At 40.2% G+C, this 26,431-nt stretch overlaps 1 protein-coding gene across 5 annotated transcripts in view; it reads right to left on the bottom strand.

Moving 5' to 3' along the window:
* The window catches only part of arap2 (ArfGAP with RhoGAP domain, ankyrin repeat and PH domain 2), a 326,408-nt gene that overhangs the window by 259,420 nt on the left and 40,557 nt on the right, over positions 1-26,431 (bottom strand). For all 5 annotated transcript variants that reach the window (XM_059647100.1, XM_059647094.1, XM_059647098.1 and 2 more), the window contains 3 exons: positions 23,130-24,204; positions 4,371-4,447; positions 1,172-1,242 (listed from right to left, as the gene is read on the bottom strand). In XM_059647100.1, coding sequence (XP_059503083.1) covers positions 1,172-1,242; positions 4,371-4,447; positions 23,130-24,004 — 1,023 coding nt within the window. In that variant the 5' untranslated portion in view covers positions 24,005-24,204. The remainder of the gene's footprint in view (positions 1-1,171; positions 1,243-4,370; positions 4,448-23,129; positions 24,205-26,431) is intronic.

Genomic DNA, 26,431 nt, shown 5'->3' on the forward strand with positions numbered 1-26,431 from the left:
CAGTCACACAATAACATAGTTTAACACTGGGCAATATAAATACATTCCAACAGAAGGTGCTACACTATTAAAAGATAAGTACATGATTAGGAAAGTTTGGAGGGATATGGGCCAGGGGCAGGCAGATAGAACTAGTGTAATTTGAGATTATGTTCATCGTAGACCAGTTGGACGTAAGGGTCTCTGTCCATGCTGTATGACTCTCTGACTACTTGCTGGAGAGACTGGCACCTCTGTACCCAAATAAATTTTTAAGGCAAATCTACTACTTTCACGATCAAGAAATCATCAATTCTACTACAGATGTTGAACAATACATTTTCACTGCAACAGAAGACCATAACTAAGTGCTTGCCAATTTGTGATGGTAATTCCATTATTCATTTGTCTGTCCTCTTGGTTTGGCAGTGCCAAGGATGGTTTACAACATTCCATGCAAACACCATGTAGCTCACCCAATAGTTCCATTCATGTGTCTGTTGAGGTCTATTGGATGAATATTGTAGTCTATCATCTTTAAATTAAATGGCCAAAACAATGTTAGCAAATTTATTGACTGCAATGACTCTGGTCCCTGATGTAACACCTAGCAAATAAATGTTAATGCAGGCTTTGTTTATAATATTTTGACAATGAAATCAGCTAGTAGAATAGCTTCCACTCCCATGTACATTGTAGTGTTTGAACAGAGATCACTGGAGCAAGGAGCAGACATTTAATCCTGCCTACTCGTAGGAGCATGCCTGGTTCACCAGGGAGGTCCCAATCCTGACAATTGCATTTTGACAAATTCAGGATTCCACCAAATGAAAAAAAATACCTAGTCAACAAAGTCTCTGGATAGCTTAAATTATGCAATGTCTCTGGTTACAACAGCCTAATGTGCCTATCAAAAGCACTTCTGTCAATTTAAAGGCAAAGGATCAAGGTTTAGTAAGCAATTCCCTGATAACTTGTGTAACAAAGATAACAACAGGATATTCTCCTGAGGTTGAGTTACATTTGAAGTCCAATCATACCGATAATCTAATGAAAAAATATATCAATATCTTAAAGTTTAACAGCCTCCCCACATAGAATACTCTGTCATTCAGGAACTTTAACAAGATGACACATATATAAGTCTTTCAGTTATATTTTAAATGTTTTTATTTTATCAATTTTAACTCACCTGATCATCTTCAGGACTATGGTACAGGTACATTTCCCCATATGGGGTGATAGGGGGTGGTTTATTTTCATCTAATGTTTGAAAGAGGGAAGAATGAAATGTTTCAAATTAATTGACCCTTGATGCTTAGTAATAAGTTGAGTAATAACCTCTACATTAACAAATCAATACAAATTATTGCAGCTATGATTTGAAAATAATGATAATCTTGGAAAACCTATACGGACAGAGCAGTTAGCATGTAGAGAATAAAGAGGTAACAATGAAGTGTGAATATAATTTTAAACCTGTGAACAAAATTCAACAAGTTTATGCAATTCAACTCAACTCTATATTAACACGTCAACTCTATAATTGCATCTGTAAAACATATTAACATACTGAAGTTGGAGATTTGTTTGAAAGCGGCTCAGTAGTTAAGTAGAACCAGTTTCACAGTCATTCTGCCATGACAACCAAAAATCTGCACTTAAAATATTTTGGCAGCACCAAACAGCAGAAATGGCAATTCATTAATCAAGTGTTGAAAAACACATTGGTAATTGTCAAGAGATGCAGGGAAGTTGCAGTCTCAGCTACATCATCTGCATCCTAAATAAACTAAAGAGCACCAGGAATACCACTATGTTGATGAAAACAGACATCAGGGAAAGGGACTTGTACAGAAATTAATACACAAAAGATAAATTGAAAATTACTCTCCAGATGTAAAACTGATGGTCCAAAAACCTAATTAGTGTAGGAGACACTATGTAACCAGGGCATGTAGTTCAAGAATATGAATTCTGAAGTTTAAATGTTATGCACAAGATATTCAGTATTGTAATTTCTTGAACAGTTAACACACAACAGTACAGTTACAGGGTCTCAAGACGATCAGTAATAGAGAATAAATTAGCCAAGATTTTTTCCACAGTATGCTCTCTCTTCCTTTCTTTGTTGATTCATAGTCAGGTATGGTTTCACTGAGTGCCCTTCTGTCTCCAGTATCTCAACTGGTTCTCAAGAGTCAAAATAGCAGGCATTAATTGATCAATCATATTAATATCACAGCCAGGATAAATTCTGCCTTCAAAAGACCTAAACAAGCCTGCAGAGAACTGCTGCATAATACTCAAAACGGAAACACTGGCATTCCCTAGATCTGGGAATTGAGGTCACCCTCCCATCACCCTTCACATTTCATTGTCTATCTTACTTAGTGTCAGCTACTAGATTCAAAATGACATAATTAAGAAATCAAAAGTAAATATGACTTTCCAAAAGAAAATACAGCAGTGGATGCCAAATGCACAGATCAGATGGATAGACAGACCAAATTTCAAGAAAAGTTGTGAGCAAGTGGAAACAGTAACCTGAGAATAATGCATGCTTTTCCCCACCAGTAAAATGGCCAAGGTTCTTCCCTGTGCCCAGAAGATGCAAAATTGCATGCATGAAAAATCTTTCACAACATGTCACTCTTTTCAGCAATATCCTAGTTCTTGTTTATCCTGCGAATATCTGAATGTTAGGCAAGTTTGAGACAAAGGTGTACATCAGGGAACATGGTGGTTTACATTTTAACACACCGTGTTTCCTGGCCAACTTTTCTGTCTCACGCCTGATGCAGTGCTCCAGCAAAGCTCAGCACAAGCTGGAATAACACAGCATCTCATTTTCCACTTGGGGACCCTGCAGCTTTCTGGACTCAATATTGAGATCAATAATTTTAGGGCCTGAGCACTTATTCCCATGTCCTTATTCCAAATTCGATGCACCAGGCCTTGTCAGCATATAGGCTGCCACCACAAACAACTCATTGTCAGCTACCAATGGTCCCATTAGCAGCTATTGATTCTCCCAGGCTGACCTTTCCAATTCCTTCGTCTGTCCAAATACTGGTGTCTCTCTCTGGGCTCCATCCCCACAGATCATTTACTCCACAATCCCCAGACTACCCAGTGGTGCAATTGAGGCTGAACCAGTGTTTCCTACAAGTTTAACTTAACCTCCTTGCTCCTGTACTTTATGCCCCTGTAAATGAAGCCTAGCATACTGTGTGTTTTATTAACCATGCCTTTCAACCTGCCCTGTCACATTTGGTGACATACAGACATCTACACCCAGGTCTCTCTGCTTCTATACACTGTTTAGAATTATACACTGTGTATTATATTGTCTCTCACTGTTCTTCTTACCAAAATGAGTCACCTCACATATCTCTATATTGAATTTCATCTGCCACTTGCCCACCCAATTCACCAACTTGTGTGTTCTTTTGAAGTTTCCACTGTTTCTCACTGGTACGGTGTGCCAATTATAACAACTATCATTCCATCCAGAACGCCAGCTATTTCAGACATCACAATGGTTCAAATATTAAGCAAACCTGTTGTTAGAAACATCCAGCTTAAATCATTCAAAACAGAAATTTACACTGGTGTTCCACTGATTAAATGAAGGCCATTGGAAAGATAGGAACTGATGTCTTTAAAATATTGAATCACTACTAACAGTGACACATTCACCACATCTAAATACAGGTCTGCTGAGACTGAACTCACTATAGACTGCAGATAACAAGGTGCAGAGATGGATGAACACAGCAGGCCAAGCAACATCATAGGGGCAGGAAGGTTTTTGTTTTGGGCCAGGATCTAGGAACTCTGCAGTTCCTATTATCATTATAGACTGCAACCCTGAGAAGTGAAAATAATGTGAAAAATAGATTGTTGAAGGGAATAGAATGTATAATGGAGTATACTGTACACTAATTTTACCTTCAAAACACCAAGGCATGTGTTGAGACAAAGGTCAGCCAAGCTAGGTTTTATGGTGCTATCATCAACTATAAATTCAGCCATCAGATTGCATGAAATCAACCATCTCCAAATCACAGTTTTACACCTACATCATTATCTTTTTAACAGATTTCAACAAAAGCCGAGGAATACAACATACTTAGATTAAACTGATTTATAAAAACCAGCATGAGTAAAAACATTATAAATTCAGTCTTTGATCTATCCTCAGGAACAGCCAATCAATGTGATTTTACCACTAACACTTTATTTTAAAAGCACAGAAAATAGGAGCAGAAGTAAGCCATTCTCCCCATCAAACTAGCTCCATCATTCAACATGTCTGACACTGATTGGTCCTGCAGTTCAAGCCTCTATTTCGCAAGAAGTTGAAACGTTATTTAAAACGTACATACCAGCCAACGGTAGATTTTGCGAAACGTCACAAGTGGGGATATGTGAAAGGTTGAGGTTTCTTCGTTTCAGTAAGGAACTGTGGTTAAAAGCATATAAAACTAATGTTTTAAAATTGCATTTAATTGTTCAAAGTATTGATTAAATCTCTGCACAAACAAATTTACCATTTGTGTACAAGTTCGGACTATTGTAATTATAACAAGTTAATTAAAAAAAAAGACTGAAAACATTCAAATTCACAAAGAACATAATTCACATACGACTAAGTTTCTGTAATTATAACATGGTGTGAAGCTGGATGAACACAGCCGGCCAAGCAGCATCAGAAGAGCAGGAAAGTTTGACGTTTCGGGCCGAGACCCTTCTTCAGAATGTCTTCTTTTTTGAAGAAGGGTCTCGGCCCGAAATGTCAAACTGTCCTGCTTCATTCAGCTTCACACCGTGTTATCTCAGATTCTCCAGCAGCGGCAATTCCTACTAGCTCACTAAACGGCTATTGTTCATTTTGCTTGGTTTCTGTAAACCACAACTGCTTGCTGTGGATTGTGCATTTAATCATACATATCGGTACGGGTCTTAAATAATTTTTATCTAAAATGCACCTTGCAAATCCCCAAAGTGCATCATAATTACATTGGAACCACAGTCATCGGCAAGAGATGGATCAATAAGTGGCACTACATAAGATCTCAAACAGGAATTATGCAATATTTCATCTGCAAAAAAAATGCCTTCAATATCAGAGGTCTCCTTCAGTGACATACTGAAGGCCAGATACTGGGGCAAATGTTGTAAGAAGATTAAAGGTTAAAGTCTCCAGTGCTTTACTGTTATAATGGTAAATCAGACAGCATTCATGTGTATGCAGTCATTGGGAAACTGCTAGTAGAGATTCTCCACAGGAGGTACAGCCCACAGTAACATAAATGCAACAATGTGTACTATGGGTACTATCTGACTAAGTCCACATTTCAGATGCCAGAAGCAATTCAGACTGGTGCATGTAGGTGCAGGTGAATTTTTAATGAAATGGTAACTCAAAATTGCTGACAAAGAGCCTGTCTTCGATTCTCTCCCCATGGCTTCAGGAAAGACCCCATGTGACGCAGTCAATTCAATTAAAATTCAAGCTAGGAATTCAGTCTAGAGGAAGAGCTTTTATTCTGGTTGAAAGAAGAACTTTGCTGTAACGCATCCGCTGTTTCAAACCACAGCCTCAAGAACATCGACATTATAAAGCTGCTGAAATATACATAGAAAGCCATCAGGAAAGTGGGCGGTGGATCATCATTCCTTATTCGAATGGTAACAAAATCTGGGCCTATATGCTTACGAAGAGTACAAATGGAATCAAAAGCCATCTCATTCTGAAATTATGTGAGTGAGTCAAGCAAAAAGATATTAAAAACATTACTATTTTAAATTTTAGTTTATCATATCATCTGTGAGGTATAAAAATTGCACACAAATAGTCTAGGTTGTCTGCTCACGTTTAGTTATCTTGTGTCTTGGAAACGTCAAATATCCCTGCACACTTTGTTAGGAGGCAAAAATGCCCTTGATGATCTCATAGCTATGGGTTTTGCACAACAGTCAAACTAATAGACTACGTGCTACAAGATGAATGGGAATTCCTCGATTTTGTAAAGCATTCTATCACCTTCCATAATATCAAACATTGGTCAAAATAGACGCAAAGAAAACCAGTCACCAATTTATGCAACGTCAGAAGGTACTGATTGGTTGAACCATTAGTGAATTAGAGAAATAGCTGGAATAGCTAACTGTCAATCTTAGTGTTCAGACCAGGCCTGTAGATCTGATTGCATTATCCTGCCAATGCCCTGACCAGAGAACAGTAGTCTCCTAGATTCCTCCTTTTCCCAATGAAAAATGTGCAGTGTATGAAAAGAAAATTGCCTTGGTCTCCATAAAACATTAGGAGTGCCGTGTGAGAATACATATGCTGATGCAGGAGTGATGGATCAAATGGCCTCTCTACATCCTGACAATTCTGTCTACGATAGCTTCTAGCATGTACAAAAACATCACACTGGGAGTTTGACTAATGATCTTTAATTGGTTGCTAATGTACTTTCAATACTCACAACAGAATTCAATGATTTGAAAAAAAAAAATCTATGACAGAGAAATAGGGCAAATGGACAAATGGACAAAAGAGAAAAAAATACCAGCTCCAGAGCTAAAGCCAATTTAAGCAACAAGCCCAATCAAAGATTTCAACAGGGAATTTGGATTTTGTGGCACATTTCCAAGCTAATAGAATGTTTCTCCTTTATCTCAAGGGAACTGAATAACGAAACAGACACAAGAATCAGAAAAGTGGGAATAGTCATGCTCCACCCTTAATCGACAGCCCTACCCCTTGTCCAGTTAATGCAAACATTTCAAATAAAAGCTGGCATGTTAACTTAGCCAACTAACTACATTCTCCACTTCTGGTTCTTAAATTACTTCAGTTGCTGGTGTTTACCCCAATTCTATTGGAGGAAAGAGGAAAATTCAATCAATTTCTTGACTGTAGAACAGTGGAAACTGGGATTTCTGCTTGTTCTGCAGCATTAGTTTAATAGTTAAACAGCGACAAACTAGATAAGCGTAATAATGTCTTTTTAACTCTAGGGCTTGGATTAAATCTCCCACAAAGAACAAGCCTGAGAAATGCTGATGTTACAGATCCAAAGTAAAATCAATTTCCAACTTATATTGAGGCGGTCATGGACTGGGTGCTCCCACATCACAGGTGTCCATAATTTGCCAATAATATCGATGATAATAGAGACTATAAATCTATCTCTAATAGCAGTAGGAGGTTCATGTTTGCACAGAAGAACTAATCTTCAAGGTAGGGTTTAAGGGAGCTTCATTATATTGCATCGAATCTAGGCTTAATAGTAGCAAGAAGCTTTCTCCCCCCCAGAGTGGAAGACTCAAATCCAAGGCATCACAAGTTCAAAGTGAGAGGAGGAAAGTTTATGGGAGATGTGTGTGGAAAGTTCTTTACGCAGAGGGTGGTGGGTGCCTGGAATGCATTGCCAGTGGAGGTGGTAGACACAGACACGATAGTGTCTTTTAAGATATATTTGGACAGGTACATGGATGGGCAGGGAGCAAAGGGATACAGACCGTTAGAAAGTAGATGACAGGTTAGACAGAGGATCTTGATTGGCGCAGGCTTGGAGGGCAGAAGGGCCTGTTCCTGTGCTGTAATTTTCTTTGTTCTTAGGCTAGATCTATAACAGCGCTGAATATTTACACTGAGTCAATGCAGAGATAAATGTCCCATTCGCCAGCATCACATGTTCCTCAACAAACACTATATGACCAAAATAACTAAGCTTGTTTTCCATGAACATTAAACACAGAGATATAACATCAATTGCTTTTTCTGAACAGTACAGCTTTCCACTATAGGCAATGTATCATCACTTAAATCTTGCAAGGCATTGGCTCCCAAGTCCTAGTCACACATTAGGGTTTTTCCATTTCCTGTTCAGCTTGCTGTAAAAATCACAGCAGTACAGCACAGTGCAGTTCCTTCGGCCCATGATGTCATGCCAACCTACTATCCTACTCAAAGATCAAACTATACTGCATACCCTATATTTTACAATCAATTATGCGCCTATCCAAGAGTGACTTAAATGCCCCTCATGTATCTGACTCCATTACCACTGCTGGCAGCACATTCCACACACCCACCACTCTGTAAGATACCTACCTGTGACATCTCTCCTATATCTTCCTCCAATCACATTAAAATTATGCCCCGTCATTATAGTCATTTCTGCCCTGGGAAAGAGTCTCTGGCTATCCACTTCTATCTATGCCTCTCATCATCTTGTACACCTCTGTCAAGTCAACTCTCATCCTTCTTTGCTCCATTGAGAAAAGCCCTAGCTCCTCGAACTTTCGTTATAAGACCTGACCTCCAGTCCAAGTAGCATCCTGGTAAATCTCCTCTGCACTCTCGCTAAAGCTTCCACATCCTTCCTATAATGAGGCAACCAGAACTGAATTCAATATTCCAAGTGTAGTCCAACCAGGGTTTTATACAGCTATAGCATAACCTCACAGCTTTTAAACTTAATTCCCCTGTCAATGAAAGCCAGCACACCTTGTGCCTTTGTAACAAACCTATCAACTTCGGTGGAAACTTTGAGGGGTCTTTGGACGTGGGCCCCAAGATCCCTCTGTTCCTCCACACTGCTGAGAATCCTGCCATTTACCCTGCATTCGACATTCAAATTCAACCTTCCAAAATGAATCACTTCACACTTTTCCAGGTTGAATTCCATCTGCCACCTCTTTGCCCAGCTCTGCATCCTGTCAATGACCACTGCAACCTCCACACTATCCACGACACCACCAACCTTTGTGTCATCAGCAAACCTACTAACTCACCCTTCCACTTTCTCATCCAAGGTCATTTATAAAGATCACAAAGAGCAGAGGACCCAGAACAGATCCCTGCAGAATACCACTGGTCACCGAGCTGCAGTCTGAATACTTTCCAATTAATACCACCCTCTGTCTTCTATTGGACAGCCAATTCTGTATCCAGGCAGCCAAATTTCCCTGGATCCCAGGCCTCCTTACTTTCTGAATGAGCCTACAATGGGGAACCTTATCAAATGCCTTGCTAAAATCCATATAAACCACATCCATTGCTCTACCTTCAAATGTATTTTGTTGCATTCACAAAGAATTCAATAAGGCTTGTGAGGCATGACCTGCCCCTCACAAAGCCATGCTGACTATTTCTAATAAAACTGTGTTTTTCCTAATAATCATAAATACTATCAGAATCTACAATAATTTTCCCACCACAGAAGTAAGACTGACTAGTCTGTAATTCCCAGGATTATCCCTATTCCCTTTCTTGAACAATGAAATAACATTTGCCATCCTCCAATCATCTGGTACTACTCCAGTGGACAGTGAGGATGCAAAGATTATCAAAGGGGCAGCAATCTCTTCCCTTGCTCCTTGTGGTAATCTTGGGTACATCCTGTCTGGCCCAGGGACTTATCTATCCTCATGTTTTTCAAAATTTCTATCACATTCTCCTTCCTAATAATAACCTGTTCAAGCACATCAACCTGTGTCATGATGTCCTCACAAACTACAAGGTCTGTCTCACTGGTGAATACTGAAGCAAAGTATTCATTAAAGACCACCCCTGTCTCCTTCGACTCCAGGCACAAGTTCCCTACAATAACCTTGATCGGCCCTACCCTGACTCTGGCCATTCTCTTGCTCTTCACGTAAGTATAGAACAGCTTGGAGCTTTCCTTAATCCTACACACCAAGGCTTTTTCAAACCCACTTCTAGCTCTCTTCAGTCCATTCTTCAGTTCCTTCCTGGCTACCTTGTAAGTCTCTAGGGCTCTGCCCAATCCTTGCTTCCTCAACCTTAAGAAAGTTTCCTTCTTCCTCCTGACTAGATGTTTCACATGTCTTGTCATCCAAGGTTCCTTCACCTTACCATCCTTTCCTGGCCTCAGTGGGACAATGCTCGCAGCAACTGTTCCATAAACAACCTCCACAATTCTGTCATGGTTGGTATGAAAGCAGTGAATGCATTGAGCTTTACAGAGACAGAAATGCCAATGTATCTCCCTTATAATCCAGTATTTAAGTCAAAGGTGAAAGGTAAAATAAGAAGTGGACATTTTCTGAGAAGCAAATGATTTAGCTGCATCAAGCATTAGCTAGTGAGTTAAAGCAGAAATCACAATGAAACTGTGTGATATAGGCCAAGATAGGGCACTGAGAATAAAGGTGAGACTTACAGCACCCACTAATAATTGTGCTGTAACTTGGACAGTACCTTGTGAATGAACACAAGCATAACAAGAAAATCTGGGTATTACGGTCCAGTTACACTGTTCCCCACAAGATGCTGTTTATGAGGCTTCACGATAGACACAACATTGAAATCCTTGTAAGCGACAACAAGTTGCTGTGATTACCCTCTGGCTAGCCACTAAAGATAGCATAAAATTTTAGGGCTGGTTCATTCAGATATTAAGTGAATTTTTGACAATGTTATAATTCATAATTATGAGCAAACATTCTTGTTAGTAGTGAAAGGTCAATTTTGTAAGCCAAGGAGTCTCGATCCTGCAGAATTAAATTAACATTGGATTTTTTTTCCCCCCACATTTTTCTGCCTTTGTCTCTATCTTCCTATGAAATCCACTTTCCTTAACATGGTCTTATCTCGTTTTCTGGATATTACTTAAATCTAACTTACTTAAGTCCTAGTATTTACTTCTTGCTTTTTGGTAATCTTTTCAATTGAAAAGACATACTCTTGCTGGCCTTGATGACATTGCCACAGATTCCCTGAAGGGGGCATCATGCTGGACCCTCATTGGCTGCAAGTCTTCACTAAGCAGTCATTAAAAACTCTAAGCAGTTGTCAGCATGAATGGCGAGTGCTATTCCTTCACTACTGAGCACAAAATCCAGGCCATAATATTAAAAGATGCCAGCTAGAATGATGAAAGTTAATGAATGAGCCTGTGTGAACCTGAGCTATTCACACAGGCAGAGGCAGAGGCTTACAAGGGAAGGGAGCCAAGATTAGAACTCACTCTGACTTCTGTCTTTCAATCTCAAAGTACAAAAAAAAAATCAGATTCAACTATGGGACTACTCATTCTCCAAATTATCAATTGTATGCCACAAAAACACGTCACTTGACAGTCGAGTTTTATGTTCAAGATTTATGAATTGAAACCCCACAAGCTGACTTGGTGGGATTTGAGCTCATGCCTGCACAGCATTAGCCTAGACCCTGCCATTGGCTTTACTGCAACACCACTATTTCCCCATTTTCTGAACTTGTAGCATCTCGAGTATATTCCTGATTTAAATCAAACCTGCCCTAGAGATCAAGCCAGCATAGAACATAGAACATAGAACAGTACAGCACAGTACAGGCCCTTCAGCCCACAATGTTGTGCCGAAATTTTACCCTAAACCTAAAGGTCTATCTAACCTCCACTCCTACCTTATACTATCATCCATATGCCTATCTAATAGCTGCTTAAATGCCTCGAATGGGGCCGACTCCACTACCCTATCTGGCAATGCATTCCATGCCCCTACCACTGTCTGAGTAAAGAAACTAGCTCTGATGTCTCCCCGATATCTACCTCCTTTCACGTTAAAACTATGTCCCCTCATAAATGTTACCTCCACTCTTGGAAAAAAAGTGTCTGGGTGTCTACTCTATCTATATCTCTGATCATTTTGTACACCCCTATCACGTCACCTCTCATCCTTCATCGTTCTAAAGAGAAAGTCCCACCTCTCTCAACCTTTCCTCATAAGAACTTCCCTCCATTCCAGGCAACATCCTGGTAAATCTCCTCTGCACCTTTTCTAATGCTTCCACATCCTTCCTGTAATGAGGTCACCAGAACTGGACACAATACTCTAGATGTGGCCAAACCAGGCTTTTGTATAGCTGGAGCATAATTTCATGGCTCTTGAACTCAATCCCTCTATTAATGAAAGCAAACACACCATACACTTCCTTAACAACTCTATCCACAATGTTGTGCGGAATTTTTACCCTAAACCTAAGGTCTATCTAACCTCCACCCCTACCTTATACTAAGATCCATATGCCTATCTAATACCCGCTTAAATGCCCCCAGTAAGGCCAACTCCACTACCTTCTCCGGCAATGCATTCCACGCCTTTCCAGGCAGCTCTCAGGGAACTGTGAACATGAACCCCAAGATCCCTCTGCTCCTCCACACTGCCAAGAATCTTTCCATTAGCCCTGTATTCTGCTTTCAAGTTTGTCCTTCCAATATGAATCACCTCACACTTTTCAGGGTTAAACTCCATCTGGCACTTCTCAGCCCAGCTCTGCATCCTATCAAAATCCCTTTGTAACCTAGAACTGCCCTCTGCACTGTCCACAACGTGATCCACCTTTGTATTGTCCGCGAACTTGCTAGTCCACCCTTCCACTCCTTCATCCAAACCACGTACAAAAATCACAAATAGTAGAAGAGCCGGAACTGACCCTTGTGGTACACCACTCGTAACTGAGCACCATGTTGAATATTTTCTGTCCACCAGCATGCTGAGATAATCTTTTATTTTTTGATCAACTTATGAAGTCAACCATCAAATATATCTGATTTTTCTTATTGATAACAAGCACGATTAGAAATATGTTGACTAGTCTCACCAGACAAAGCATTGACCGGAAGATATTTGACTAATGTTTGTTCCTAGGAAGGAGAGGATTGAAATCTGGCTCATTTAGCTGTTACAGCAGAAGAAAATTAGATTATTTTGAAAAATGAGGACCAGCATAAAAACCATACATTATCCCATCTGTTCACTGATCTACATTGACTTCTGCTCTTAACTTTAACTTAACTCCTTTTTTAAAATCAAATCTCTCCAGGGCGGCTCTTGCAATCTTTATAATCTCTTCCATGCCAACACCATCCTAGGTACTGCCCTCTTCCAATTCTAATGACTTGAGAATCTCTTGGAGATGGTGGTGAATTGATAATGTTACTGGACTTGTAGGGCCTAGGTTAATACTCTATGGATGCTCATTCAAATCCCAACATACCACTGATGAAATTTACATCTAGAAGATAAACCTAATCTTAGAAATAGTGACAACAGTGATTCTCCGATGACATGTCCATCATGGGCCTCCTGCACTGCCACAATGATGCCACCCGAAGGTTGCAGGAACAGCAACTCATATTCCGCCTGGGAACCCTGCAGCCATATGGTATCAATGTGGACTTCACCAGTTTCAAAATCTCCCCTTCCCCCACTGCATCCCTAAACCAGCCCAGTTCATCCCCTCCCCCCACTGCACCACACAACCAGCCCAGCTCTTCCCCCCCCACCCACTGCATCCCAAAACCAGTCCAACCTGTCTCTGCCTCCCTAACCGGTTCTTCCTCTCACCCATCCCTTCCTCCCACCCCAAGCCGCACCCCCAGCTACCTACTAACCTCATCCCACCTCCTTGACCTGTCCGTCTTCCCTGGACTGACCTATCCCCTCCCTACCTCCCCACCCACACCTTCTCCACCTATCTTCTTTACTCTCCATCTTCGGTCCACCTCCCCCTCTCTCCCTATTTATTCCAGTTCCCTCCCCCCATCCCCCTCTCTGATGAAGGGTCTAGGCCCGAAACGTCAGCTTTTGTGCTCCTGAGATGCTGCTTGGCCTGCTGTGTTCATCCAGCCTCACATTTTATTATCTTGGAAGGAAATCTGCTATTCTGATCTGGTCTGCACTACATGTGACTCCAGGCACCCCGCAGGGTGGTTGTCTCCTGCCTGCCCTTTGGAGTGACCTAGTAAGCCATTCAAATGCATGCATTGCCGGCAATGTCCATATCCCATTTTAATAAAAGCTGGAATTCCCTATGTATTTGTATCTCTCTACCTCACTTTTCTTCTTTGGCACACTCCTTAAAACCCAAGTCTTTGACCACCTTTCGTCATCAGAACCAATTTAGCTCATATGGCTCAGTGTCATATTTTCGAATGCTCCTGTGAAGTTATATTTAGATAACCCCTTTAAAGTAATACAAGTAGTTGAGGTGCTAAAGATGTGCTCAAACTACAGTAATTCCATGTCAAGACAATGCACAAATAGCCATTTTAACAGAATTTATTTTACTAATTGGCTCTCTGCAACACTGCATCATCGCAGCATGTGCATGATCTAAAAAACAGCATTGACCATTAATTGTTTTTAGAAATACTTAAAATTATTGGAAGAAATTGACCATGAGACTTTTTTTGATGGTGCACTGAATGATGTACTATAGTGTACCTTCATACAAAATTTTAATTCCCATTCTCAAATACATCTCATGCAGATGAGTTAAACTTCTAAACTTGATAGTTAAATGAAACTAAGAGTTTTAGCTTCAAGAAGCGGACAGACATGCCAAAGCACGTGCAGCTTGGGCAAACACTGGAAATGTTGTGAAGATGAGAAAAAGGCAACAAATTCAAAGTGGGATTGATGCTCAGTTCTGGATGAAAGCTGATTCCAAAATTTTACATAGTCTTGCAAAGCTTGATCAAGTGGCTGTTAAGAGTCGTGGAGTCAACGGCAAATAAATAGAGCTGACAGTGGAAGACGATCTAACCAATATTCAGCTTGCATTTTGCAGATGTCAGACATGAGATTTGACTACACACAGTGGCACTTGCAGCTGGATGCCATTAGCATTAAAAAGGTAATTGACCACAAGCCTGTGGATAACATGATTCTAGATAAGATCAGCAAGAAAAGGCAATGGACTCCCTTTTCCTGGAAATCTAACGGATTATTCACAATGCACTTCATTATTAGGACGCAAACTGGCCAGCAATTTCAGGGCATGAAGAAATATGCTATGAGTTGTGGATTTCTCAGGCATTAAGTTTGATATATAATGGTTAACCATCTGCTTTAAACACAAATGACATCTCAGTTTCAACTTCCATGTTACTTTTAAGCTTGTGTTGAATGTGCACATTACCTTCACTGCAGAAAGTTAGCCCTCATAATGAACATATAGCAAAGCAAACTGTTATATTTGGCTATGTGTAGCACATGTATATTTTGAGTAGTCTATGTGCTACACATAGACAAATATAACAGTTTGCTTTGCTTTATATTTGTCCACTTTTAGGACAAACTTTCTGCAGTCAAAGTAACGTGCAGATTCAACACAAGTTTAAAAGTAACATGGAAGTTGAAAAGATGTCATTTGCGTGAAGCAAATGGTTAACAAGTATAAATCAACTTAACACCTGAGAAATCCACAATTCATAGCAGATTTCTTCATGCCCTGAAATTGCCGTTTGTCCTAATAGTGAAGTGCACTATGAATAAGCCGTTAGATTTCCTCAAAAAGGGTGTCCATTGCCATTCCTTGCTGATCCCAGATCATACCTTCCACAGGCTTGTGTTCATTAACTGTGGTCAGAACTGGAGAACCTCAGTTGAGGAGGAGGGATCACCGGACCAGAAACATTAACTCTGATTTCTCCTCACAGATGCTGTCAGACCTGCTGAACTTTTCCAGCAACTTCTGTTTTTGTTACTCAAACTATATTTCTCTTCTGAAACTAAAGGTTTTCAGTACCTTCCTTGTGATAAATCTAATTACTATTTTCCTTCCTGGATTATGCTTAAAATGTGCTCCTTCTCCTCTACCACTATTCCACATGCACAAACACAATCATCCTTAGGATCAGCATTTTTTTTGAATTTGGAATTTTTTTTGTTATTTTAACACAAACACCACAAAAACGTGATATAATGCTTATTCATCTCAGCCAATAAACATTTAAAATTCCAAAAACTTGTTTATCTCTAATCATAACACAAAAACAATTCAGAGAAACACTTGGAGCATATATTAAAATACAGCAGTGTTGTCTAAATTTGAAATAATGGGAGAGGGCCAAAATCTGCAAAAATAAGTTAGTTTCTTTACTTTCCTATTAAACAAGACAATTACGAGATATTCTTATGGCAATTCCCAATTTTTAAACCAAATCTGAGCAAAGATAAAAACTGAACAATGTTACATAATCCTTGTCAATTATTCCCTGATAAGTAACTGCTGAACATATTTGAATACAGGACATAATTAAAAGTTGTTTTGTGGCATAAACATTTATTGAAGAAAAAAAACAAGAAAACACTTCTAAAACAGGTATAGAGAAAAAGGGAAGTAACTTTATTTTTAGCAAAATGCATTCCAAAAAATCTAGAAAGACGATGATAGGTTACTTAGTTTGTAAAAGCACATGCAAGTTATTTTCAATATACATTGGCATTTGAACCATCTATAATGCCCCCTCCCCCAGCGTCACTTTTTGAGAAGAGTAGGGTTTCCTGTCATTCACTCCATTCAGCACCAACATAATCACACCAGTGTTATTCCAATCAATTGTATATTGAAATTATAACGACAGCTCCAACTGCAACTCCAATTACAGAGAGCCAAAAATCACTAATCAGATTACATGAGCTAGTTTTTGAAATCAATGGTGCATTTATACTATCCTTTTGGCACTGGTGATATGTTCTCTTGAATACTAATTACCAAAAGTTCAGTCTAAAATTAGGAAAGCCATATCAATACCAGGTTCACAACTAAAATGAGGTACATGAAAACCTTTGTTATATGGTGGCTTACATTTTAATAAATGTGGGCAAACTACCAAAATATTACTTTACCAATGAAAAAATAGTTGCCTGAAAAGAGTTGCTGAAACAATCAGTAAAACCAAAATGTATTTGAATGCAGATGTTTGTGTAGCTTTGACTTCTGATTTCTTGCCAATCCATCCCAATATGACTCTATAATGATTGTATTGTTGAAAATCGATGCGACATTGACGAAACTGTGAACTATGAGAACAAAAGGTGGGCTTTTCAGGCAAATCCATTTTTGAATGCAAAGGCATTGATCTATTATGGTCCGATTACTGCATTTAGATAATTGTTACTGATGGGATTGCAAGTGTTGAAACAAAATCAAGCACATGGCATTGTGGGAAATCAATAAAGGCGTATTGAAATGAGCTCAAATTTTTGTTGCATAGACAGTTTAAAGATTGGTCAAGACAAATAATATGTGGGTGAAGGTTCACAACTATTATTTGGGATTACTTCAGAAGTGTAATCAACATAATTTTGACATCCCTGTGCTAATTTGCTGCCAGTCGGCTTTATTGGGGGGGGGGGGGGTGTAAAGGAATGATTTTATACTGTTTGACACACCTATTGCCATGCTACAAAAATTCTCTAAACTATATCTTGCAAATCAAAAGTTTCTGTTTGCCCATTATAATTGGATTCTCTTCCCACACCCCACTTGTGTCAATAACTTAAGAACATGTTGCATAATCCGTGTAGTTAATGTCCACCCACTATCTCACCTCTACCTGCCTAACTGTTGTGGAATGGAATACTAAAGCTGGAGCACAAACCAGCTGATTCCATACATGCACCTTACAGATACATAGTCCTGTTTATCCTCGTCTGCTTATTTGGCATATCTATTAGCTTTCTGGATTTCAGGTTTATCTATCAAATGGTCACAACCCCAGCCATCAGAGCCAGTTCTCATTTGTGAGCCCCACTGTAGCATGAGTCACCAACAGTGCCTTGGACTGTTCAGAACTGCTGAACCCCTGTATCAGATTAACAAGTCTCCCAAAATGATGACTCAGTTCTGATTTTTCACTGGCGAGCATAGAACCTTGAAAACAACTCTCACTTAAAATAACAACTTGCTGATCTCTGCCATGCAAAGGATTGGTCATTAGAGAACTGGCAAACACTAAAAGGCCTGCTGTTACAAAGGCCGGCACACAAATAACAGAAACAAACTTAAAAAAAACTGGCAGTCAACTAACATTGCTTTCATGACCACTGCTGTCAATTCAAACCATTCCTCACCAAAAAGTGTTTGGAGTGTTTCGAGAGACAGCTTCTATGCTGCCTGCTCCTCCATAATCCAATATAGTTCACTCTGAGCACTGTTTATTGGAGCATATGGTCCAATGATAGCATCCCAGGGAGTCTTATCCAGCCACAGTTACATTAACACATGCCAAGTTAGCTGATTTTATTGAGACATTAATACAGAGTGCCACAGTTCCCAAATGAGCTCAGCCCACGGTTGGAGATAAATAGGCAGTTGCGGTCCTATTGCAAAACTATCCTTTCATAAATGGTAACTGACTTGCACAATTCACTCTTAACAAAGGACGGCAAGGACAAACTTTGATCCACGGCCATGTTTCTTGTAGCATGTTTAGGAAGTGGATATTCTGCAAGGATGAAGCTGATTGAACTGTTGGACAATAACTAAGTTTATGGAATAGTGTTGGTTGTACAACTTGAACTTCCTCAGGAAAACATGAGAAAACAATCTAGCATGAACATAGATTTGGTACCAGGACAAATTACAAGCAAAACTGTGTTCAGGATAGTTTTCTGCAGGGATTATAGCCTCCGAATAGGGGGGCAATACATTATTAGATTTAGCAATGAGTAATGAGTCAAATTTAATTAAAAACCCATCAACTCACCTCCTTGACTTCCGCATTTTGGCAGTGCTCCCTACACTTTGAAACCTCTCATGTAATCTTGGCTCTCAGGAAGACAAGCTTTAATTGCTTGGGACATAGAATAGCTTGACCAATGCTAAGGAACCAAGCATACCATTGGTGTCCATGATCTTTTAGATCTCCTACACTACTTCTTCCCTCCCGCCCATTTGTTTTTTATGTTTTGAATATTATGCTATATAAGGGCCTTCAGCTGTTAAGAATACTTCTATTTTCAAGTTGTGATGATGAAGTTTCCAGTCCATGAAAGCTTTGTGCTCATGCTCAATTCAGCCCTGTATCTCTTGGTCATTTTTATCAAAACAAAATACAGAGTGGCTAAGAACATTTTTGCGGATGCTTTGAGGTAAATTTTGGGATCATCAGGAAGTACGGGAGCACTGTAACTCCTTGTGGGTGGAGAGTAAGAGTTTGAGACTTAAGCACTGACCAAAAGAGTTGCTTTGGTGAAACTTGTGCAGCCTTCACGTTAATTCTGTATCAGTCTTGCTTCTGCTATCTTCATTCTTCAGGAAGTCAGTTGAAACGGAAAGATTGGATGAAGCCATTATACTTTCAGTAATTTTCAGTATCTGTCATGTGGACGTATCCAGTGCCTTGTTCAAACAATGATCTGTTTGATCAAGAACAGTGTTTGGACCATGATGTTACCATAAGGTCTGTGCTTCGCTCACTGGTACAATAGGATTAGTTATGACAAGACCATGTTTGGGACATAGTGTTTCAAAAGGAGGCCTCCATTGGAATTTGTTTTCCCTGAACAGAGCTTGTAAATCATATCTTTCTGCAGATACGTATCCTTCATAACTCTAGCACTAAATTCTTCAACAGTCATCAGTTTGTCACCTATTAGGACATAAACTAGAGATTGCCCAAATTTGGCATAGAATCTCTCCTTGGTCTCATTTATTGCTTTTGGTGTAGAAGCAGATGCATTGATGATACTGGTGTGCTGATTGTTCTTAGCTAAGCTAAACACTCACGGTGCCGGTTTAACCCACAGCGGGGAGTCACTGAAGTATCAGTCAGGTTCATTTTCAAAGTTCTTCCTGTGGAGGCATTTTTGTTCCCCGTTACGGCCCTTCCACAAAATGGCTTACTTCCCACCTTGCTCATTCCATTGGCCTTATCCTCACATTATGTCTCTCTTAATCTGAAACTACTGATGTTAAGGGACCCATGTACGAGTTGCAACATTCAGGTCCATCATTGTTGGGTTTCTCCACGAGCTGCTAATATTGCAGGCTCAAAGCTTCATGTTTATCAGTGGAAGATAGCTCTATGTTATTAAACTCAGGATGGCTGTTGCACACTAACAGCAGTGGGCTGTGATTTAATTGAAAGGGAGTTCCATTATAGAGGCCAGACTCAATCAAACATGATACTAGTGCATAACCCTCCCCAATTTGATAAGAGGGTCTAGGCCCAAAACATCAGCTTTTGTGCTCCTGAGATGCTGCTTGGCCTGCTGTGTTCATTCAGCTCCACACTTCATTATCTTCAATTCTCCAGCATCTGCAGTTCCCATTATCACCAATTCTAGCAGGGCCCACCATGGCCTAGTTTCTCACACACATACCTACATGTGCACAGCATGCCACATTACGGAATGAGTACACAACTCTCCCTCATGACACACCAACATTTATAAAGTAGTAAACATATTAAATGTGATGTTCAAAAGAAAGAAACTTTCACAACTACAAAGGTTGTCTATTTAGGCAACTGCAATGACAACAGGATGTGATAGAGATTTGCTACAATAATCATGGACATGGTGGACTAAATGTGATAATGGGAACTGCAGATGCTGGAGAATCCAAGATAATGAAATGTGAGGCTGGATGAACACAGCAGGCCAAGCAGCATCTCAGGAGCACAAAAGCTGACGTTTCGGGCCTAGACCCTTCATCAGAGAGGGGGATGGGGTGAGGGTTCTGGAATAAATAGGGAGAGAGGGGGAGGCGGACCGAAGATGGAGAGAAAAGAAGATAGGTGGAGAGGAGAGTATAGGTGGGGAGGTAGGGAGGGGATAGGTCAGTCCAGGGAAGACGGACAGGTCAAGGAGGTGGGATGAGGTTAGTAGGTAGGAGATGGAGGTGTGGCTTGGGGTGGGAGGAAGAACAGGTTAGGGAGGCAGAGGCAGGTTGGACTGGTTTTGGGATGCAGTGGGTGGAGGGGAAGAGCTGGGCTGGTTGTGTGGTGCAGTGGGGGTGGGGGTGGGGGTGGGGGTGGAGGTGGGGGTGGGGCGAACTGGGTTGGTTTTGGGATGCGGTGGGGGAAGTGGAGATCTTGAAGCTGGTGAAGTCCACATTGATACCATTGGGCTGCAGGGTTCCCAAGCGGAATATGAGTTGCTGTTCCTGCAACCTTCGGGTGGCATCATTGTGGCACTGCAGGAGGCCCATGATGGACATGTCATCTAAGGAATGGGAGGGGGAGTGGAATTGGTTTGCGACTGGGAGGTGCACCTCCCCCCGCTGCACCACACAACCAGCCCGGCTCTTCCCCTCCACCCACTGCATCCCAAAACCAATCCAACCTGTCTCTGCCTCCCTAACTTGTTCTTCCTCTCACCCATCCCTTCCTCCCACCCCAAGCCGCACCTCCATCTCCTACCTACTAACCTCATCCCACCTCCTTGACCTGTCCGTCTTCCCTGGACTGACCCATCCCCTCCCTATCTATACTCTCTCCACCTATCTTCGGTCCGCCTCCCCCTCTCTCCCTATTTATTCCAGAACCCTCATCCCATCCCCCTCTCTGATGAAGGGTCTAGGCCCGAAACGTCAGCTTTTGTGCTCCTGAGATGCTGCTGGGCCTGCTGTGTTCATCCAACCTCACATTTCATTATTATGGTGGACTAAATGTTCTCTTTCTCTGTTGTGAATGCTCTATGTTAGTCTATAGAAGGGCAGAGCTTAGCAATTGAACTTCAAACCCTGCAATTCCACACAAAAGCAGAAACCCTGTGATTCTTACCCTCGATTAATTAGAATATCATAAAAACTGTTGGTAGCACACAGTGTGCATTATTTCAGATCAATTAATTCTATGCTTGCATGGCCATTTCAGAGTCAGAGTCAGAGTCAGAGCCAATCATATTGCTGTGGATCTGGAATCACATATAGGCCAGACCAGGTCAGGATGGCAATTTTTCTTGCCTAAAGGGATTTTCATGACAATCAATCTTTGTTTCCTGGTCACCACTGTGGAGGCTGGCTTTCAATTCCAGAATACATTACTCTTCTTTACTATAAATGTCAAATTCCTTTCTACAACTCCATCCTTCACCACATTGGCAATCAGCATTCACTTTCTCAAATGAAGGCCCAACAACACCCCTATCCACCTGCCCTACTCCAAATGTTGGAGTTTGTTCTGAGGTTGAACAGCTCCTTGAACTCAGATCATTTATTCTACACAAATACTGCTGCTGTCAGAACTCACAGGTCCTAGATATGGATGCCTTTTCTTAGAATATGGTGTAGTTTTTTTTCCAGCCCAAGAACTTCCACATTCAACAGACCAACTTCCACTATTTAACATGCTATATTGGCCGGTCATCATGTAGGGTTTTTTCTTTCCCCCTCTACCACTGGGAAGGGCAAGGGAAATTGAATGATTATTTAGCGCATATTCAGGACAAAGTTCAGGGGAAGGTATGGGTTCAAATCCCACATAGATAGATGGTGAATTTTGAATTAAATAATAAAAAGAAGCCGGAATTTAAAACTAACCTATGATGAACATGTAGCCACTGTAAATTGTTGTTAAAAACGTCTGATTTGCTAATGTTCTTTAGGGAAGGAGATCTGCCATTGTCAACTAGTTTGATCTAAATGTGACCCATAGTATTGCGGTTGACCCTTCTGAAATGATCTAGACAGCCAGCCAATCAGTTCTAGAGTAACAACCACCAGCCTTACCAGTGACATTTTGTACAAGAAAAAGAATAAACAGTAAGCAAGTATAATCAAGCTTCCAGATATTGTCATTTAGATTCTGTAGCCTAATCCCATGCTGACCTTTCTACTTTTGCCTCCTATGCTGTTTCACTGAAGTTCCATGCAAGTTTACCAAACATTAGCACATCTTTCAGTCAGACTCCAGAAGGCTGCTTAACTGCAGTTCATATAAACCGTCCATTTTTTGGACAGAAGCTCTCAGGAATATTTATGCTATTTCTATCTATTGCTCATCTACATATTTTGGCTCTATTTGTCACTTCTCTTTTCGTCTCGTACACTCAATTTTTATCACTTAATCTCTTCTGTTTTCAATCCTATGAAGATTTCCTATTTGACCCTTCATGTCATTTTGTACCTGTTTAAGGCCCATGACATCTCTAACTTCATCAGTTCTAGCAAAAGGTGCTTGGCTTAAATGGTTAAACCTGTTCCTCTCTACATAGACACACTCATGTTCAACAATGTAAAATTTATCAGATGATTTGGCCTGTGATCTTTAAGTTGCATTTGCTGTGGTGTCCCCTTACAGTATAGGTAAAACTGTAACTTTGTCATCAAAAAAGTCAATTCTTTGAACTAGTACAAAATTATGAAGTGGAGCTTGTTACTTTACCTGTTGTCTGTCAAGCGTAGCGTGGCTGCACACACACCAGGGAGCTGCGGCACTGGCCTGTTTCGAAGATCAGATGCTGTCACAGGACAGGAAGTAACCTGCTCCAAGTTGCCCATATGCTCGACATACAAATCATTCTGCACCATTTCTCCTTGGAATTCAAAGAGGGATGAGTCTGGAGGAGTGCTGGTTAAATTTTGTGTTTCCACAGAGGCAGAGTGTTCCTTTATTAAGTAAAAATTTGAGGAATCAACCAAAGCAGAAGGCAGTTGCATTCTATCAGTGGTGAACTTGAGTGGTGGTGTGCCCTGATGAAGCCGTGGTGGCACTGGTGGTCTGGTGTCCATGTCAACTTGCACGTCACAAAAATTAAAACAGGCTTCTTCCGGCTCAAACGCATCTACTTGCAGATTTTTACCAAATGGACATTTCTGCATTTGGGGAGATGGGATTTTGTTTTTTGACTGAATACATCCATCAGGATTGACTGGGTCTATATAGTCTGAAGTTAAGTTGCCCTTAACAAATTTAGTTCTCAGCTTTGCTACAGGTACACTTCTGCCAGCTTCAGTTTTGGGTGGGCTATGTAAAAGTAACACCCGATTCTCACTCTCTAAGTCCGTGCCTCCAGTCTCAGGACGTTTAGATACTGTCGTCATATCTGCTTCTGGGATTGTAGAGTTCAAGTGTTTAAGTATTCTTTTACGATGTCCTGTGGGACCAATCCCAATCTGACGAAGAACCTCATTGTTCATGTGTTGACAGTCGTCCACAGTGAAATAACCAGACTGTTTGAAGCGGTCAGCATACTGCTCCAGATGAATACTGAGCAACCAATCTGCAATATCACCAGTACCCTGATCGGACGACAGCATTATGGCGATTTCACTCTCATTCCAGCCTTCATAGTTTACAGCTCACATCCTCATTTTCTTTGTCCCAACACTAGCTTGATGCAGCCACTGGATTTCCTAACTGACTTGCAGATCATCAGATGTAGAATTTACATTGTAGTCAAAAGTGATAATCATTCCTCTTCATGTCACATCAAACAGCACCCTTTTCTCATGCAAAGCTGAAAGATTAGAAATGTAAGTTAGTCAATTTATCACAAAAACTGAAACACCAATATATACCATTGAGTTTGTTCCCCATGTGTTAGTCATGAGAGCTCTTTTGTTTACTTATTTCCAAAGTGCCGCCCCTTTCTTCATACTGATTAAGCCCAAATATCAATATTTTTAACTCGTCATTTGACTTAACATGTAATCAACTTATGGTACAATACATCCACATTCTCATCACTCTCCTGTGTAAATCAGAACTTGTTACTAACTGTAACATGTCAAACTTTAAGATTGTATTATCTTCTTTTGCATTCTTCCACTAATGAGAAAACCCTTCGAAAGACTGACTTCAAATAAAGGTAAAATGATTTCTGTGTTTTGAGAAGCACAGCTGGAGCAAATATATGTGGTTTAGGATTACCTCATTATCTTGGCAAATAAAATTCCACATATGGCCTGTTAAAACTTGTCCTCCAATCTGTTTAGATCCCAAGGAAATGGATTTTTTTTTTTAAGTAGAATGCTACACGCAAATGGTTTTAAAAATACTTTTGTTCACTCAAACTGGAAAATTCCACATGACCCCAAGACTTGTAACATGCCAGAATTTCTGCTAGAGGACACTCATTGCTAATTGAACACTGACCAGGGACAGAGGAAGTGCAGTAACATTAGCACTAACATAATGCCGAACACCCATGGATGTGCCTTACTTACAGAACCAATCTCTTTACTCAAGGCCCAGCAACTATTGTTTACTTGTGTAGCTCTACATTGTTTTAATGGCCAGGCGGTTTTTTTTTGCAATTTTTAAATACATTAACATTTTCTGGTGAAAACAATTTTTCAAGTCTCCAGTGATGCTTAGTGCTTTAACATAGAACTATAGTAACATGTTCCTCTACATGATGATATTTCAGGCCCTAAAGGAATCCATACATAAAAGACAATATCAAGGATATAATTGACATTTTGTGAGCTTTTGTGGCACAACAGTAGTGTCCCTATGTCTGGGCCAGGAGGCCTTGGTTCATGTCCCATCTGTTCCTGACATAATAACGTCTGATCAGATTGATTAGAAAATATCCATAATTGGTATTTTTCAGTTGTATACATAAGTAGGCACCTATTTTGTAAGTAATTATATATTAAAAATTCCATTTGTAATAACTTGATGGCATCTAACCAACTGAAAAAATTATGTATTTATTCATTTCGTCTTGTTTCCATGGTGCTTCACATATTTAGGTAGGATATGAACACATTAATAAGTGAATGCTGAAAACAAATTTCAAATGGCCATTTATGAGAAACAGACAACTGTATAAAGAATCATTTTAACAGTGCCCTTCATAATCACCTTTCCCAAATAACTAAGGATCTGAAGTCTGAATTAAAACAAAATTGGATTCAAGAATATTCCTCTTACGTTAAGATTCTTTCTGCACAGTAATTGTTAGCTCATAAAAAAACATCTATGGGATATGCAACAAACTTACCTGTAGATATGGTTAGCCATAAAGCTGTGCGTGGAAGATAATTTATTCTTTAAAAGAATGTCCAGTGTCACCTAAACCAAAATGGTACCACATAATTGAGTCAGAGATAGTAGGAACTGCTTTTTCTGAAGAAGGGTCTAGGCCTGAAACATCAGCTTTCCTACTCCTCTGATGCTGCTTGGCCTGCTGTGTTCATCCAGCTCTACACCTTTTATCCCACGTAATTGAGTTTTCTCTTTCAATGTGTATTTCATAACCCATTACACAATAGATTTATCCAAATGCCATTGCATTTCAAAGGCCAAGAGAACTCACTCTTCTCTTGAAAGAAAAGAAACCTCATTCTTCTCATTTCTCTTTCCCTCCACCCATGATATTAATATATTTTTAGCTGTTTCTTTTATTATAATTTATTTCAGTGTGTGTTTGGAGGTTAGATATAAAGGAGTTAGAGTTTTAGCTTGTACAGTTTTGTTTGAAGTTTTGTGTTGTTTACTTGCAGTTTGAATCGATTTATTTGTAACAAGCAGTCATTGAGTCACACAGCACAGAAACAGATCCTGAAGTCCAATTCATCCTTGCTGAACAGACATCCCAACCTGACCAAGTCCTGTTTGCTAGCATTTGGCCCATATCCCTCTAAACCCCTCCTATTCACATACACATCCAGATGCCTCTTAAATGTTGTAATTGAACCAGCCTCCATCACTTCCTCCAGCAGTTGCTCTGTACACAT

The sequence above is a fragment of the Stegostoma tigrinum genome, chromosome 1, assembly GCF_030684315.1.
Source record: "Stegostoma tigrinum isolate sSteTig4 chromosome 1, sSteTig4.hap1, whole genome shotgun sequence".
Lineage (NCBI taxonomy): Eukaryota > Metazoa > Chordata > Chondrichthyes > Orectolobiformes > Stegostomatidae > Stegostoma > Stegostoma tigrinum.